At 37.4% G+C, this 17,928-nt stretch overlaps 1 protein-coding gene across 5 annotated transcripts in view; it reads left to right on the top strand.

The window, feature by feature from the left end:
• uggt2 (UDP-glucose glycoprotein glucosyltransferase 2) overlaps positions 1-17,928 on the top strand; it is a 109,402-nt gene that overhangs the window by 64,374 nt on the left and 27,100 nt on the right. For 2 of the 5 annotated variants that reach the window (XM_062069172.1, XM_062069171.1), the window contains exons 30-34: positions 5,142-5,227; positions 7,926-8,010; positions 9,562-9,644; positions 9,770-9,850; positions 16,018-16,107. In XM_062069172.1, coding sequence (XP_061925156.1) covers positions 5,142-5,227; positions 7,926-8,010; positions 9,562-9,644; positions 9,770-9,850; positions 16,018-16,107 — 425 coding nt within the window. The remainder of the gene's footprint in view (positions 1-5,141; positions 5,228-7,925; positions 8,011-9,561; positions 9,645-9,769; positions 9,851-16,017; positions 16,108-17,928) is intronic. The other 3 variants (XM_062069173.1, XM_062069175.1, XM_062069176.1) reach the window with 3 other exon arrangements.

The raw sequence follows: 17,928 nt of genomic DNA, 5'->3' as shown, positions 1-17,928 counted from the left end.
TCCAGCGTAGTAACACATCGGCGTGCATCGGTATTAGCCATAAAAGCTAGCAACTGCGTCAACACGAAACACGTTTAAGATAGTAATGCACAACACAATGTGATAAGACACCAATCTGTACTGACTGAAAAACATGAACAATCATATCACGGTATCTGTAGCAGTGACGTGCGGTGAGGTTCATGGCTGGTGAGGCACTGACTTTATCACAGTCAGATTTACAAACATATTAACCCTAAAGAGTATCTTATTCACCATTTGATTGGCAGCAGTTAACGGGTTATGTTTAAAAGCTCATACCAGCATTCTTCCCTGCTTGGCACTCAGCATCAAGGGTTGGAATTGGGGGTTAAATCACCAAAAATTATTCCCGGGCGCGGCGCCGCTGCTGCCCACTGCTCCCCTCACCTCCCAGGGGGTGAACAAAGGGGATGGGTCAAATGCAGAGGGCAAATTTCATTACACCTAGTGTGTGTGTGACAATCATTGGTACTTTAACTTAACTTTAACTTTACACATACAAACTGTAGCACACAAAAAAGCACATTTAATAAAAAAAAACTTTATTATGGTCTTACCTTTACTTATAAATGAAGTCCATGCGCCGCTGTTGTGCTGGATTAATGCATCCCCGCCGTAGAACGCACCCCCTGACGGGAGTGTTATATCAACTAAAGCCCACACTTAAACTTTCCACGTGCAAGATTGAATCTATTTAAAAATGTTATTTAATAAGAACCAAAAAGGGCAAAAACAATAATGTTCGAGTTGGAGGAGTTGGGAATTAATGAAATATGAAATCGGTGCTGCAGTCTGCAGGTGTACCTAATGTTGTGGCCCTGCAGTCATTCACAACTCCTCCAACACGAACATTATTGTTTTTGCACTTTTTGGCTTCTTATTAAATAACTTTTTTAAATAGATTCAATCTTGCACGTGGAAAGTTTAAGTGTGGGCTTTAGTTGATATAACACTCCCGTCAGGGGGTGCATTCTACGGCGGGTGTGCATTCTTTACCACCAGGAGGCGGGATTACTGCGAGCCTCAGCCAGTGCGTCTTTTGCAGCCGTTTTATGATTGCTCAGCACAAGAAATACTTACACACATACAGTCGTAGACAAAATACACTGTACATTATATACCTCAGCTAACTAAACTATGGAAATGTATAATATAATTCATATAGCAATACGGTCTCACTGCACAGCAGGCCAGCAGTTAGCCGAGTCCACAATCCATGTTGAGGCACAACGCAGTGACGTGCCTCAACTGGCTGCTGATCACTGCACCGTCTCTTCTCAGTATTTGAACGGCAAATGTGAAAATTCAGCGATTTTTAATAAAAATAATCTAAAACTGGTGAAGTTAAATGGAAAATAACTTTATAGTGTAATCACTGGATACATACAACAATTTAATAATTATTTTTTCTTTTTACATTTTTTTTCTTTCCATGATGGCACGTGAGGCCCCGCCTCACCTGCCTGCACTAACTGCATGTCACTGATCTGTAGGGTATTAGCGCATGTTTTGTTTGTACACAGCTAGCTAGACCGTGTATGCACTGTAGTTGTATGGTGATGTGCTGCATATATCATGAATAATATTAAAGTGTGATTCACTCGATGGACAGTTGTGCGTTTAGAAATAACATGGCTTCAAGTTCCACATTTTGCAGCTTCAAGTCACACCGACCTCACTCTCTATGCTTCCGTCTGCTCCATCGTCTCACCCTTCCTTCGTACTGACTTCTAGAAGCAGTATTTCATCCTCCATCTACTCAGCTTGAAAAAGATAAGGTTGTGAATCCTCATTTGTCCAAAAATAGTTGTCTTCTTTGTCAGTTACCAAGCCTGCCCTGATAGCAGTCAATCAAAGTGTATTTATATAGCCCTTTATCACGAAAGTCTCAAAGGGCTGCACAAACCACGACAAATTACAACACACACACGTATCCGGGAGTAGGAACACACATTTGTTGCCAGAAGTCGGAAGTGTGCTGCTATGGAAACGGAAATCAATGCGCTGAAGAAATCAGTCCCTGGAATGACTAAAATGATCAGAATATGGTAAATATTGAACATATTACATATTGTTATGAACGTGTCTGTTACTACATTATATATAGACTTGCAGTGTGTATATAAAATATTGATAGAGGGTTTTGAATTTGTTTTAGAGGGCTTTGAAGGTTACAACGGTGCATCTTCCAAGCGTTTTTTCATGATCTTTAAAATCCTAAAAAAATAAAAATAACATTTGTGTTCTGGTCACTCATAATGATTGTGAACCATAGGCAAAATTCCCAAAAAGTGCAGTGCCCCTTTAAGACAAATACAATCATTAGTAAATACAAAAACAATTCTATGTCTGAAACTACACAGATAGAACATGAAGCAGGTAAAACTAGATTACCTGTCGATCTGACCCCTTGTTATTTAATTGTTTAGCTAAGTTTAAAGCAAAGGTGGTAACACTTTAATCACGCTACCTTTGGCGAGGCATGTTTTAAAGCAGTGCTTGCAGCCTAGTGCTTCTGTGTTTAAAGCATCATCTTTGTCAATAGTTTTGAAGCCCAAATACCTCTATGTTGCGCTTCACGCACACTCTTTATAAACCAGTAGAAATGCCTTTATTTGCCATTTTCTTTTCTACACTGTTTCTCCTTGTGCACGCTGACATACTCACACTCCTTCGCTCAGCAACGTCACCGCCGCACAGCAGCATGCGGATAAAATAAATACCGGTATTTTCCAAAGGCACTATAGTACAGTTTTCAATTCATTAGCACAGCGGTACTTAATAAGTACCAGTATACCGTACAACCCTAGTAGGTAATATTTATTTAATATCAATAATTATTATGTGAAGTCTAACGGTAGACATGTTTAATTAGGTTAATCACAAGGTTTCTTTGGGTTGATTTCTATTAATCACAAATAAATATTATGTATTTTTTATCTGTACTAATGATTTCATCTTGCATCCCAAATGACTCAAGAAAGAAGGAATTATGTATGCAATGAACTTGTTAATGAAACATCTTGACCATCATCTTCATGTCTCTTTCAAGTGAACCTAGATGAACTTAGATCCACTCGACGTCCATTGCACCGGTCGCCCAGGGGGGTGGGGGGGTCCCCACATCTGCGATCCCCTCCAAGGTTTCTCATTGTTATCCCATTGGGTTGAGTTTTTTCTTGCCCTGATGTGGGATCTGAGCCGAGGATGTTGTTGTGGCTTGTGCAGCCCTTTGAGACACTCGTGATTTAGGGCTATATAAGTAAACATTGATTGATTGAACCTGTTACTTCTCATGTGTTATTCATTTGATACAGTATTTTATGATGGAATAAAACTTATTTATGCAGAGTGTGCACAATACTTTGTCGTTTAAATGTTCGTCATTGGCGTTTTTTTAACTCAAATTTCCTATTGAGAGGGCGAACGTGTTGTATAAAAGTATTTCATATTGACTTGTTTGCTTCTGCCACTAACGAATCAACTGCCTATTTACGCACACATGACAGTAACACCATCGGGACAAATATCCTAAAATCCGTTGCCAGAGACGTTTCAGGGAGTTTGAGTCAGTCGGTGCTGCTGATGAGTTAACTGTGTTAAAATGTTCAATCAGATCCATAATTATGATAGATTTATTCACATCAAAACCCTAATATGCTAATACTCTATGCTCTAGAAGTCATTTTTTCCCTGGGAGTAGAGGTGGCCCCAAATGCATTGTATCGTCTGAAGTTAGGATTATTGTGCCACAGTTTAATTTTAGTTTAGTTTAGTTTAGTTTAGTTTAGTTTAGTTTAGTTTATAATTTATTCGGTCAGTGGTCAATAAAATAAACAAACAGTTTTACATAAACAAACAGTTGTACATTCATAAATTGACAATGTTACAGACCGAAAAGGTTTAGGCTGAAGTTGAGCACTTATTTCGCCTAACCCTATAAACAATCTCCATTACAAGATGAGCTTCCTAGAAATGTGAAATTTCCTTTACACAACATAAACACTGTTCAAATATATACACAGTAAAGACATGTGAAATATCCCTGTACACATGTTGGTTAAACATTTGTACCAATATTATACTATGTACAAACACTTATACTTCCATTAATATTTATATCCCACATTTAGATTTGTAATAAACATTGATCGCAGGATTAACTACTGTGTTGAGTCGAGAGTGATACATTTTTATAAGACATTGGTTTTAAAGTTTTTTTTAGTTGGGAAAGTCCCTCATCTAAGAGGTCATTCTGATGTCTAAGAAGAGAAAATGAAAAATGTTGAAATAATTTAAGGTGGTTGGATACCAAACAATGATAAGAAGGGAAGCAGAGGACTCTTTAGTGAGTGACAGGCTGTAAAATAACATATAGTTGTGTATTATGCTTAGGGGTGACCTCATACAACTTTTTCCACTTTCGATACGACACCTATATTGGAGCCTTGAGTGTTGACCGATACCGATATAAATCTGATACAAAATCAGCACGAATTATCGTACTGTATATACTTGTATTATTTTATAGTGTGGCATGTTAGAAAAGGTTTGTTCAAGTGAAATTAGGCAAAGAGAGAACAATGGTTAGGTATGAAAAAGACTCACCTCTGACTTTAAAGTATCTATTTTTATAATTTTGGAGTGTAGAATGCAACTTCAATTATTTGATACTTGTTTGTATTGACAAATGTGTTTTACACAGCAACATTGTTCAATACAGGATACCTTTTACGCATGTCTATCTTGTGTGCTTAGCTGTTGTGTAGCTGCTAGCTCCTAGTAATCTATAGCCTACCATGATTACCTTTTGCAAACGATTTGACTAAAATACAAGAAAATATCAAACGGTTGTGCTTATTGGAGGACATTTAGATGTTAACTGACTGCCCAGTTTTGTTCAAGTAGACACACTGCAGAACTGCTTATTGGAGCTTATATCAGAAGTTTTTAGATGCAAGCCGATATCATACAACACATGTTTTTTTGCTGATATCGGACCGATATCAATATTGGATTAGGACACCTCTAATTATAATCTAACATGTATTATTTTGTTAAAATGATAATGGTCTGTATAAAGAAATCGGGAATTTACTGTGTGCTTTTTTTGACAACAGGGGTATTTTCAGCTGAAAGCCAATCCGGGTGCCTGGACGCTACGACTGCGTAAAGGACGATCGGAGGACATCTACCAGATTATTTCGTGAGTTTTTACAGTCTTGTATTCCATTTTCAAATATCTTGTCTCTCCCAATTTTCTCAGAAGGTAAGGTGATGAGACTAATTAGGTGTCTTCACCAGAAGCCCCCGGCTTCAAGACAGTTTTTATTTCACCTTCCCGTTTCATACCAGTAGCTGTGGAACCCGTCGCTATGGTAACGCAGAGAGCTGCTGACAGTGTTTCAGCTCAAGGTTTTGACGAGTGCAGGGAGTTGCTCTTTGCACATAGGGGGTGCAAGGCAGGTAGGAGGAGAGGGATGCTATTAAAGAGAAGACATGGCGGGCAGGGGCGGGGTGTATGATTCAGATGGTCAGCCATCACGCCATCCGCCTCATTGTCGTGGGCTGCAGCATGTGTTTTATTCCGGAAAGCGTGGGCGTTAAAAGCTGTGTGTACAAGGTAGTGTGTTGGTGTTGTCTAATTTTTGTGAATAATTAGTGGCTGTGGTTGCTCCAGTGAGCTTTGTAAAGAGACTTGTTGCGCTCATCGTCAATAGCTCACATACAACTAATGATTGTGCGTCTTCACGGCTTGGAGTTCACAGGGTACTCCATTCTAAATGATCCTACAATCACAGGCAATGTCCTCTCGCGCGTATGATTTAGAACACACACATGCTTCTGTTTTTTGTGGAATCATATAGGACAACCCAAGATTTATTCCCCAATCCTCCAGGTGAAGCAAAAAGGTGCTGTCATTTTTCACCTTGGCAGTGTCATTATTCTTGTGGTTAGCGGGCTCTCTGCTTCGCTTTGGTGGCTGATCAGAGCCGAGTGGGATGTGTCCGTGCACTGTGCGCTTGTGCTGCTGCTGCTGCTACTGTGCAGCTCACCCTGACAGCCATGATTGAGATGGTCAGATCTCCTTTCCTCTTACAGAAACCACACAGATTGATCTCTGGTGCTTTTCAGCACAAACCCTAAAGGCTGAGTGGTACTGGTGACAGGCAAGAGGCTAAAAACACATGATGCACTTGAAAACTGGGATAGTGCTCCTCATTAATCGTGATGATAGGGTTAATTCTCTGTATTTTGGGGTATTAATGGCTCGGTCTGCATCATATCCTATAACTCACCATTAGACTCAGTAGATTGCACCTGCCAAAACACACTGTTCAACTCAATTCCTGTGAAAGGCCGCTGTTGCACGATCAATACTGCACAGACATTTTCATTAACTCTGCCAGCATGCACCGTCCAGATGGGAAGTCGTAATGGATAAAATATCGGTAATGTGAAGCCTAATAATGATGGAGGGTAATGAATTTGATCTGGGTGTGACCCTGACATCTGTAGGGTGTCAAGGCATTGAACACAATCCATTCAGGGACACTGTCTCACCTCTGGTTAGTCAGTATTCAAAATATCCTCCTGTAGGAAACAATTGAAAGGGTCATTCTGTCACCATCAAAAAATAATTAATAAATACACAAGCACTTAACAATTTAAAGTTAAAATATAACAAGAACACCACCGACTAGCTTATGTTACCATTAGCGGTTTAACAGAACACATTTGTTTGACAATGGTCTATATTTTTCACAATTACAAAGGTCATGTACTCAAAAATGCTACCGGCCAGAATAAAATGATTGGTGTTTACGACGGTCACTCACATGGCATCGTCAAGACGTACGCGCAGGTAGGGCGTGCACAAATACAAAAGCGGTCCAAGAGAAGCAGCAAACAATTTGCAGTCATGTTGTTATTATGATAGAATATACATTCAATGACATAACGCCAAATCGCTGTTATTAGCTATCAACACCTAAAGCTAATGCGTGTGCATGTGTTATGTACGTACGTAATTACATCAATACGTACGTGCAGCCGTAAGAGGGATATATTGTGTAAAATACAGTGGAAGGTTAGCCTCCTCTAGGCATCTGTGTAAATGCATTAGCAGCATACCAGTTGTCATGCATGCTTTCTCATACTGTAGGTTTTAACATTGTGATCTGACAACATTTTAACTGCTGACATAGTATCTGATATATTATCACCTTTAATATTGGTGATATCTTAGTTTTTGTGTTTTTGTTTGTAATTAATTCCAAAAAGTCAGACGAAAACCAAATCTTACGAATACTGAAACAAATATTTCCATAAGAAATAATGTGAATCCAATTAATCTCTTTAAGAAACCCACCTATATTAACAAAAAACATTTTATAAAGAATATTTTTAGTTTTACATGCAGGAAACAATGTGATATACATTTAAATGACAAATTAAATGAATAAATACACATTGAACACCACTATTAGCTTTATTGAAGACTCCTGTTAGGGAACACGGAGATGAGCAGAGAGAAGGATAAAGCAATGTGGTCGCCACTTTTGTACTTTGCTACGAGCTCCTTTTTCAATAGTGCTTCTCACCTTCTAAATCAAAGTGTTGGCACTCGCAACTCTCTTTGGCCCAAGTGTCTTTTGAAGTCGTACTCAATAAAAAACAAAACAGGGACTGGTCACCAATGCAGGGATTCTTTGTATGGGCATCCTGATTCCTTTAAACAATATGCGGACAAATTGACTAGTTTGTTACATGTAATATTAGCCATGTGATAACCAAAAATGTTGGCGAAAAACTCTCATTAAAAACCAAAATTTACAAAAAATTAGTTCTATGGAAACTGAGGTACCACTGTATTTAAAAAATAATATGTTTTACATTTACAGTCATGATGGAACCGATTCCCCAGCAGACGCAGGTGATGTCAGTGTGTTGCTGAACAGCTTTCACAGTAAGATCATTAAAGTCAGGGTGAGTATGTTTTTTTTTTTTCATTTAAGACATCATGATCATCACATTATGGTGGTGATTAGATAATAGTTTTCTTAAATATTATTTGTTTTGATAAACAATGTCTTCAGTGCAGTCAGGGAAAGTTTTGGATAGTTCCTTTCAATCAAAAATGACAGAACAACAATGCACACAATGGATACACAAGTGATAAGTGTAGCATGGAAGCAACAAAATCATATTTCAAGCACCTGCTGTCATAATGTCAGGTCAATTTTGCTTTCTTGTCTCACCAATAATCTCATTGTCCTATGAAGTTTTATCAGCAACCTCTTTGACAAAGCTTGTTAATGTACTTTGTACGCACTGGCCAACTTTGACCCCAAGGTGAAATGAGAATAAAATTAATTGATTGCATACTATTAATTGATAAAGGAAAGCGCATTATTTCCAAAATGTATGTGCAAGTAAATTGAATTCAAAACATTTACAGTGGTACCTAAACTTACGAGCTTAACTGGTTCTGTGAGGGAGCACTTAATTTAAAACACTTGTATCACAAATCAACGTTGTCCATTGAAATTTATAAGAAATCAATTTAATTGGTGCTTGCATCCACTCTCCCAAAAATAGCGCTATTTAAACACTCAACATGCCTTTTAAAAAGAGAAACTAGCTTTTAGATAAGAAATAGTGTATTCAAAACAATACAGTAGAATGTACTACTAATGACTACATTTGTTTTATGAAGTAATGTAACAATAATGTACAGCATTTACCTTAAAGAGTGGACTTCGACGGTATCTCATTCCAGCTTTTTCAACGTCAAACACACCATCAGCAGCGTTTCCATATTTTCACGTATAAATGCACCCAGTTTAGATATTATTTTAAAATTCTTGGCTGGCGTCAGACTCATTCTGCTTCAGTATGGTCCAGACAGTCAATCAAAGTTTATTTATATAGCCCTAAATCACGAGTGTCTCAAAGGGCTGCACAAGCCACAACGACATCCTCGACTCAGATCCCACATCAGGGCAAAAAAAACCTCAACCCAATGGGATACAATGAGAAACCTAGCAGTGATGTGCTCGAATTACTTCGAGGCAACACTCTCTGTAATGATTTTTTTAAAGGTTTCTTTATTTAAGTCAGTGAATATCTTCCACTTCCTTGACGTTTGCTTTCTTCATTCAAATGGTTGTAAAAACAAAGTTATGTCGAATTCTATCTATACGCTAATATTAGCGAGTAAAATTAGATGTTTTGAGCGGATCTTGTAGGATTCACCCTGGCCTTCGCTACGTCAACCAATGGCGCACATGCTTGTTACTCAAATTTTTGCTTGCAACTTAAAGCACAACAATTAGTCGAGAGACAGCTCTTATCTAAAAACTATTAAGTTGGAGCACTTTTCTGTTCAGGTACCACTGTATTTACAAAAAATACATTGCATTCTAATGCATCTGGATGTTTTTTTGCACCCTGATTCAGCCCCAATGCAAAGAACATTCAAAATCAAAAATGTGTTCAAATTACTGATTCAATAATTGTTTGTTTTTTGTGTCATAGGTTCAAAAAAAAGCAGACAAGATGAATGAAGATCTTTTAAGTGAAACGAGTGAAAACAAAGGCCTGTGGGACTCAATAGCAAGGTGTGTATGTTATTCCCTCATGTTAAATGCATTATTAGGTGGCTTAAATAGCGCTATAACAGCCCCTTTTCAGCTCAGACAGAAACCACTGTATATCCATGATCAATGATGCATTATGGTTTCAGGAGATCTTATGCATCCCCGGGATCCAGACTACATTATTATGCTGTAAGAGCTAGTCTTGCAAAAAATATGTGCTTCTGTAGGTATGTGTATGCTAGTATTTGTATGTGTTTTTCTTCCTCCACATCCCTCCCTAAATGTGTGATATCCTGTCTCTTTACCTCACCGCTTGTTGTGTGAAGTGTTTGGAGCACTTTTGAGAAAAGGTAGGCAGTATCGCTGCAAACCATTTAACACCTTCATCATATTTGTCCTCTTTTTTTAAATGTTTGTAAGGTGTTTATTTGTCACTTCCAGCTGCTGTTTTAATGTGTGTGTTGCAGAGATGTGTTAAAGGTGATGTTTGTGTTGCTGTCAATGACGCAGTTGGTGTCAAGGCAAAGGATTTCACATTTTTTAATGTATAAAAGTTTTGATTATGTCAGAGATTGGAGAATGTTTTTATTCATAGCACTTTTCCTATTTAATTACCATATTAAGTATATATATTTAAAGAGCCTTTTTGATACAACTTTTATATTGGATCTCATTGGATTGTGCATGTGTGTGTTCTGTTAGGTCACGGTCACCATGCCATGCTGTCTATGCCGTGCCTAGTGGAGATCTTGTTTTATAAAATACCTTAAAGGTATGGTGTGGCTATGGTGAACTCAGAGTAGAGGGGCAGAAGGAGGTTAACTCAGGTCTGATTAAGTTGCTCGCTGGATGCTTTTAGCAGAACAGGTTAGATAAGTACTCTGTGTGGCCTTGGTCCAGACATGTTGATAACATAACAAATGTTGGCTGACTTGCTGAGGAAACACCTTTCAATCTGACCTGAAGTTTGTATTGATTAAAAGCCAAGATTAATTGTCAAAATACCCCTACCTATACATTGTATGTAAAAACATATAAATGATGACTTTATTTTTAATATAATTATAATACATATAAAAATGGATGGATGGATGAAGAATTGTTTTCTATAGGAAATAATGGAGAGGTGACGACTTGTCCAGGGTGTACCCCACCTTCCGCCCGATTGTAGCTGAGATAGGCTCCAGCGACCCCCCGCGACCACAAAAGGGACAAGCGGTAGAAAATGGATGGATGGATGGATGGAAATAATGGAAATGGAAATAATTTGTTCCAATGTCAAACTGTTGCCCCTATGCAGCCTTTACTTACTGCAAAGGCATTGTTGAAATGAGATTCCAAAGTTTAAAACAGCTAGGCCATATACAGTCGTGGTCAAAAGTACACTTGTAAAGAACATAATGTCATGGTTGTCTTGAGTTTCCAATAATTTCTACAACTCTAATTTTTTGTGATAGAGTGATTGGAGCACATACTTGTTGGTCACAAAAAACATTCATGAAGTTTGGTTCTGAGATAGGCTCCAGCACCCCCCGCGATCCCGAAAGGGACAAGCGGTAGAAGCTGGATGGATGGATGGGTTCTTCTATGAATTTATTATGGGTCTACTGAAAATGTGACCAAATCTGCTGAGTCAAAAGTATACATACAGCAATGTTAATATTTGGTTACATGTCCCTTGGCAAGTTTCACTGCAATAAGGCGCTTTTGGTAGCTGTCCACAAGCTTCTGGTTGAGTTTTTGACCACTCCTCTTGGCAAAATTGGTGCAGCTCACCTAAATTTGTTGGTTTTCTGACATGGACTTGTTTCTTCAGCATTGTCCATGCGTTTAAGTCAGGACTTTGGGAAGGCCATTCTAAAGCCTTAATACTAGCCTGATTTAGCCATTCCTTTACTAGCCTGATTTAGCCATTCCTTTACAACTTTTGACGTGTGTTTGGGGTCATTGTCCTGTTGGAAGACCCAACTGCGCCCAAGACCCAACCTCCGGGCTGATGATTTTAGGTTGTCCTGAAGAATTTGGAGGTAATCCTCTTTTTTCATTGTCCCATTTACTCTCTGTAAAGCACCAGTTCCATTGGCAGCAAAACAGACTCAGAGCATAATGTTAACACCACCATGCTTGACGGTAGGCTTGATGTTCCTGGAATTATAGGCCTAACCTTTTCTCCTCCAAACATATTACTGGGTATTGTGGCCAAACTTCAGAAGGTCTTATCTTTGTCCATGTGATGTCAGATTTGGTCACATTTTCAGTAGACTCATAATAAAATCATAAAAGAACCAAACTTCATGAATGTTTTTTGTGACCAACAAGTATGTGCTCCAATCACTCTATCACAAAAAAATAAGAGTTGTAGAAATTATTGAAAACTCAAGACAGCCATGACATCATGTTCTTCAAAAGTGTATGTAAACTTTTGACCACGACTGTAAACATTAGACAACACTGTAGTAGTATCACAAACAATCAACTATTTTTAAACTTGCAACATAGCAGCTAGCCAGTCACAGGCTAGATAGTTAGTTTGTGGTTAAGTGCTAATTCTCACATGCCACTCGAAACAATCCCTGTTTAGACTGTTTTGACATAAGTATTGCAGAAAAATGAAAACACAATGTAAATCCTTTGTTTTTACTGCACTTAGCTCCTCTGAGGTACGCTGAAGTATTGCTAAAGTTTGTATGATGACGGCTTGACCTCTACGTTGTTTGAGGGATTTTAAGACTTTTAAAAAAAAATCTAATTGCAAATTGTACTGTCTTTTTATGCCTCACTGTAATTGGGTGTAATTTTACCTTGATCTTCATTTAGAGATGAGATTTACAGATATAAAGTATTATTCATAATAGTCTTACAATGTCTGACCAGCAGCAGCAATACTTTATACTTCTACAAAAAAAGTCTTGGTGGATGTGTTTTTGCATCCGTCATGACTTCATTTGTAATCTCAGGGCTCCTTGGAGGGATTTGTTTTAACGGATGAACGGAAGGTCAGTCATTGATCGAAAATCCTCACAGGAGTTGGTGAGGTGAGTCCTTGCATCAGAAGAGCCTTGTCTGACAGAGTGCTTACAAATAGGGAGTTCGCTTTCTGAGAATAAAAACGTCTTTTTTGTTTTGTTTTGCTTTCTGTTATTTAATATTTAGACTTGAGGTCCCAGGGCCTTCAGTAAAGATGAGATAGACAATTTTGCAGACACTTTAAATACTCCAATTATTGCATTTTTTTTATTTTTATAGTCGCTGGTAAGGATGGGTATTGTATACATTTCAACCTATATCGCTGGCAATTCTCGCAAAAACGCAGATAACCACCAGTGCTAGGTAAAAAATCTACCTCTGTGTGCACTTTTAAAGTATTGGTTGCACTAGTCAGGTGTTTGTGAAAACTTGGTGACAATAAATATGGTAAGAATTAAGTGCACCTTTTCAAAGTATTTTTAATAATATACCAAACAAGATACAAATAGTAAACACACCCATAAACAACTTAACATAGTGGATCATTTACATCTACATGTACTCTTTCTTTATAAAAAATATTCAATGATTTTTTATGACATTTAAAGCCTTAATTTTCGCAAAATTTATTTAATGACTTCTAATGCTTTTTAATGCCCTGCAAAAAACCTGTATATGCTTTACTGTAAGATGCTATTTTAAACTTGTTGTGCGCCGATGTTGAGAAAGTGTGCCACTGCAATGCCAGCAAATTACCTCAGTTTTATCCAAAGTTTAATCGGAGTTTGTTTTAAAGTGAAATTGGCTGCCTCTCATCACTCCTCACTCATTTTTGCACCCTGTAACCGACTTCCGGGTTTACGTGCGGTCATAGCAAATAGTGGGATTAATTTTGCTGAATTTATGATAACGCATTATTTTTTTTTTATTAATCACATGCGTTAACCCATTAAAGTTGATAGCCCTAATATATGTATACATATATAGTTTTCAAATTGTGCCTGCTCCCAAATAATGGACTGTCAAATTATGTTTGGGTAAATAAATAACCCGACTATAATAAAATCATTCAGCGTGTTTACTATTTGAGATAAATGTAGCAATTTCAGTGATTTTCCATATGTTTCCGCTCTTGTCGTGGTTCAGTATTGACACTGGGCAAAAAGTGCAATTCATTAAAAAGGAGCCACATGCCTCAGTGGTCAAACTGAATTGCGTTGTTGTTGAGTTTATGTTGCAAAGACTGGTTATAGGATGCAGATTGTAAAGGAAATGTTGCAGGAAGGTTTGTCTTTAGTATGTGAAATATCTCAGCATTTAGTGTAATGGAGCAGCACACATTTTGAATTGTTTGCAAAACACTTACATCGTTATTGGGTGAAAATGCTTTCTGCTCCCAAGGACTTTTGCCCGTTAGTGTCGTCTCTACTTCCCAGGATTTTTAACTAGAGCTGAGGTTATTCGATCCAAAAGGTAAATTGAATTGAAGGTTTTCAGGATGGAGAGCAATAGCTACAAATGGGTTAGTCTTGCCTTGGATTGGAGTGATAGATTCAACTGTCTGAATCACTCCCTGGCACTTGCTTTGACACGACTTAAAGAGACTCACTCTGTATGCTGCCTCACTTCCCACTCACCGGCAAGTTGTAAGACATTTTTCACACAACATAAGTTCATGTGCTTGAAAGAGAGAGTGCAAGATCCAACATGCACACAGAGCAACAAAATCAAGAAGGAGCAAACACAATTTATTTATGACCAAAGGGTCAGGAATCTGCCAGTGGACTTGAGGCAAAAGACAGACTAATGCGAATCTTCATTTTTAAATTCTGTGGTTGGCCCTGGCTGAGGTGAAAAGTCCAACTATGTCAGGGTCTTGTTCACAAGTGAGGTCTGGTTGAACAGTGAGATCGACAGACAGTATAAAGTGATGCCCACAGTAATGTGGTCGCTGCATCGGACTGTTAAAGTGAAGCTCGAGATTCACCCTTTAGCTCGAATCTCAATTTACCAATTGATCAAAGTCCCATTCTTATCTAAGATCACAAGGTAGTGACCAAAAGGACATGCTGTAGACAGGGGTACAATAAGCTGAGTTTCCTGTGCAGGATGTCAGGGCTTCACCTTAGAGATAAGGCCTTTTTACACAGAAATCCTACAAAATGGTTGCAACTGTTGACCTGTGCTTTTTACTTTGTATAGTGTCCAAGAAAGTGGGATATTGCCACAGCTGTGTGGTGCGTGGTGGCGTCTTGTAATCAGATAATTTAATGTGTCATTTTCTTGCCGGATAAAATACTTGTCAAAACAGTAACAACTACTAGAATTAAGCTTCAGGTTTTAAAGTAAATATCACACACACAGGCGTTGTCCCTTGTTTGCAATTCTATATTCGAGGACAGCAAATTGTTTGGTCGACTTTCTCAAAGTCATTTCGTCCATCACAGAAGAGTGGTATGGCAAGAATAAAAATGCAGCTGAATAAATGCTATTGCTGTGATTTGGGTATCTAACAGCTGGCCTGGGTACGCCCTGGTTGAGCTAGCGGAGGTGGTGAGAGATAAAGTCTTGGAATTGCTACCTAAATTGTAGGGCTACAAAGATGAATCCATTAATTTAATTAGATAAAGTCTTTGATTTATATTCTGATACTTTGATTAATTGTTTAATGAGTTTAACTAATAAGTGGAGATTTTCTTTAATTGCAAAATGTTATATATATATATATATATATATATATATATATATATATATATATATATATATATATATATATATATATATATATATATATATATATATATATATATTATTGTGGTCAAAAGTTTACATACACTTGTGAAGAACATAATGTCATGGCTGTCTTGAGTTTCCAATAATTTCTACAACTCTTATTTTTTTGTGATAGAGTGATTGGAGCACATACTTGTTGGTCACAAAAAACATTCATGAATTTTGGTTATTTTATGAATTTTTTATGGGTCTACTGAAAATGTGACCAAATCTGCTGGGTCAAGAGTATACATACAGCAATGTTAATATTTGTTTACATGTCCCTTGGTAAGTTTCACTGCAATAAGGTGCATTTGGTAGCCATCCACAAGCGTCTGGCAAACTTCTGGTTGACCACTCCTCTTGACAAAATTGGGGCAGTTCAGCTAAATTTGTTGGTTTTCTGACATGGACTTGTTTCTTCAGAATTGTCCACACGTTTAAGTCAGGACTTTGGGAAGGCCATTCTAAAACCTTAATTCTAGCCTAATTTAGTAATTCCTTTACCACTTTTGACATGTGTTTGGGGTCATTGTCCTGTTGGAACACCCAACTGTGCCCAAGACCCAACCTCCGGGCTGATGATTTTAGGTTGTCCTGAAGAATTTGGAGGTAATCCTCCTTTTTCTAATTGTCCCATTTACTCTCTGTAAAGCACCAGTTCCATTGGCAGCAAAACAGGCCCAGAGCATTATACTACCACCACCATGCTTGATGGTAGATTTGGTGTTCCTGGGATTAAAAAGTAAGTCCTCCAAACATATTGCTTGGTATTGTGGCGAAACAGCTCAATTTTTGTTTCATCTGACCACAGAACTTTTCTCCAGAAGGTCTTGTCTTTGTCCATGCGATGTCAGATGAAATCAATCACTCTATCACAAAAAAAGAAGAGTTGTAGAAATGATTGGAAACTCAAAACAGCCATGACATTATGTCCTTCACAAGTGTATATAAACTTTTGACCACTACTGTATATATATATATATATATATATATATATATATATATATATATATATATATATATATATATATATATATATATATATATATATATATATATATATATATATACAATTTATTAATGCGCACACGTTAAAGGTACAATTTCAATGTGCATCCATTAGAAAAGTTATTAATTTAAACTGTTTTACCTGAAATATGATTTAGTGCTATAAAGTGTGTTTTATCAGATTACTCGATCACTAATATCGATAGCTGCAGCCCTAATAGATTCCTAAGCGAAAGAAAGTGAATGGATAAGCCAGAAATAGTATATAAACCCGTGTGCATCAAAGCATGAGTGCATGAGACTTAATCTGTTGCTGTGGTGCTTGGTTTTTGGTATTGTTTCAGACTAAATTTTGAGTGCATCTATGTGACCACATTTGTGGAACATTTTAAGAAACACAGTGTAATTTTGACAGGATATTGTGGCCGCTTTTTAGAATTTTGCCTAAAGAAAATTGAACAGTACATTTGCAAAAGTACAGTACAGGTGATCTCCTAATTTTTATTTCTAATATGTATATTTGCAAATAGTTCCATTCTTTTTACATATTGTCATTATGGGGCATTGTTATATAGACTGTTTTGGGGAAAGAATCATTTACTCAATTTTGAAATTAGGCTGTAACATAACATGTTGAAAAAGTAAAGCGCTGTGAATACACACCCATTAAATAGAGCCGTTTTTTTTTTCCAGGGTGCAATGATTATGCAACGTTTCTTTTAAGGATTTTTCAGTAATAATTGGTTGCCCAGGTTTGGTCTCTATATTATACAGTGGTTGTGTAAAATCCCAAATAAATTCAAACTTTTTCACCCAATTCTTGTTCATGAAATCCTAGAATATGTAAATTATACAGCCACTCAAGGGGAACTGCACTTTTTGGGGGGAATTTTGCCTATCATTCACATGTATGTAAAACAAGAACAAGTGTGTTTCTCTTTTTTATGCATTCTAAATCATAAATAAACGCTAGCAAGAGGTGGCTAACATTGCAAGTATTGGGATTTATCTATCCCGTCGTAAAACCCAATATAAAAACATCCAAAAACTGCCAATACTGCTCCATTTATAGTACATGCCATGACCTAAATATTAACCAAGTATTGGCAAGATTGGTATTGTATGAGCTAACAAACTACGAACTACTTTTAATGATCACAGAGCTACTGCAGTTCTTGACTTACAGAGCTGCTGCTGCTGCTGCATCGCTTCTAAGTTGGTAAAAGTTTGTTCTAGATTATAATTAATGCCTCTCACTTGTATAGCAGAAGGTTGTGGCTATGAGACGAGAAGTTGGTCAACCTTGAAATTTAACTTCGATCCGAAGACATCGCTAGGAAGACCGTACAAAGTGCTTGTTTTCTCCTAGCTTGTTATACCTGAGGAGTGAGGATTATGATGAATTCATCATCTAAACAGGGAACACGAGTCTTAAATATGTAATCATCCCATCAGTTGACATCCTACTGAGAACAGACATTATGCAGTATGTGATTGTTTGTCATGTTTGTAGTTTGTCTCTAGCACTTTACAATACTGCTGCTTGATGCTGTGT

The sequence above is a fragment of the Entelurus aequoreus genome, linkage group LG14 (genome assembly GCF_033978785.1).
Source record: "Entelurus aequoreus isolate RoL-2023_Sb linkage group LG14, RoL_Eaeq_v1.1, whole genome shotgun sequence".
NCBI lineage: Eukaryota > Metazoa > Chordata > Actinopteri > Syngnathiformes > Syngnathidae > Entelurus > Entelurus aequoreus.
This window is presented reverse-complemented; position numbering and strand designations above follow the sequence as displayed.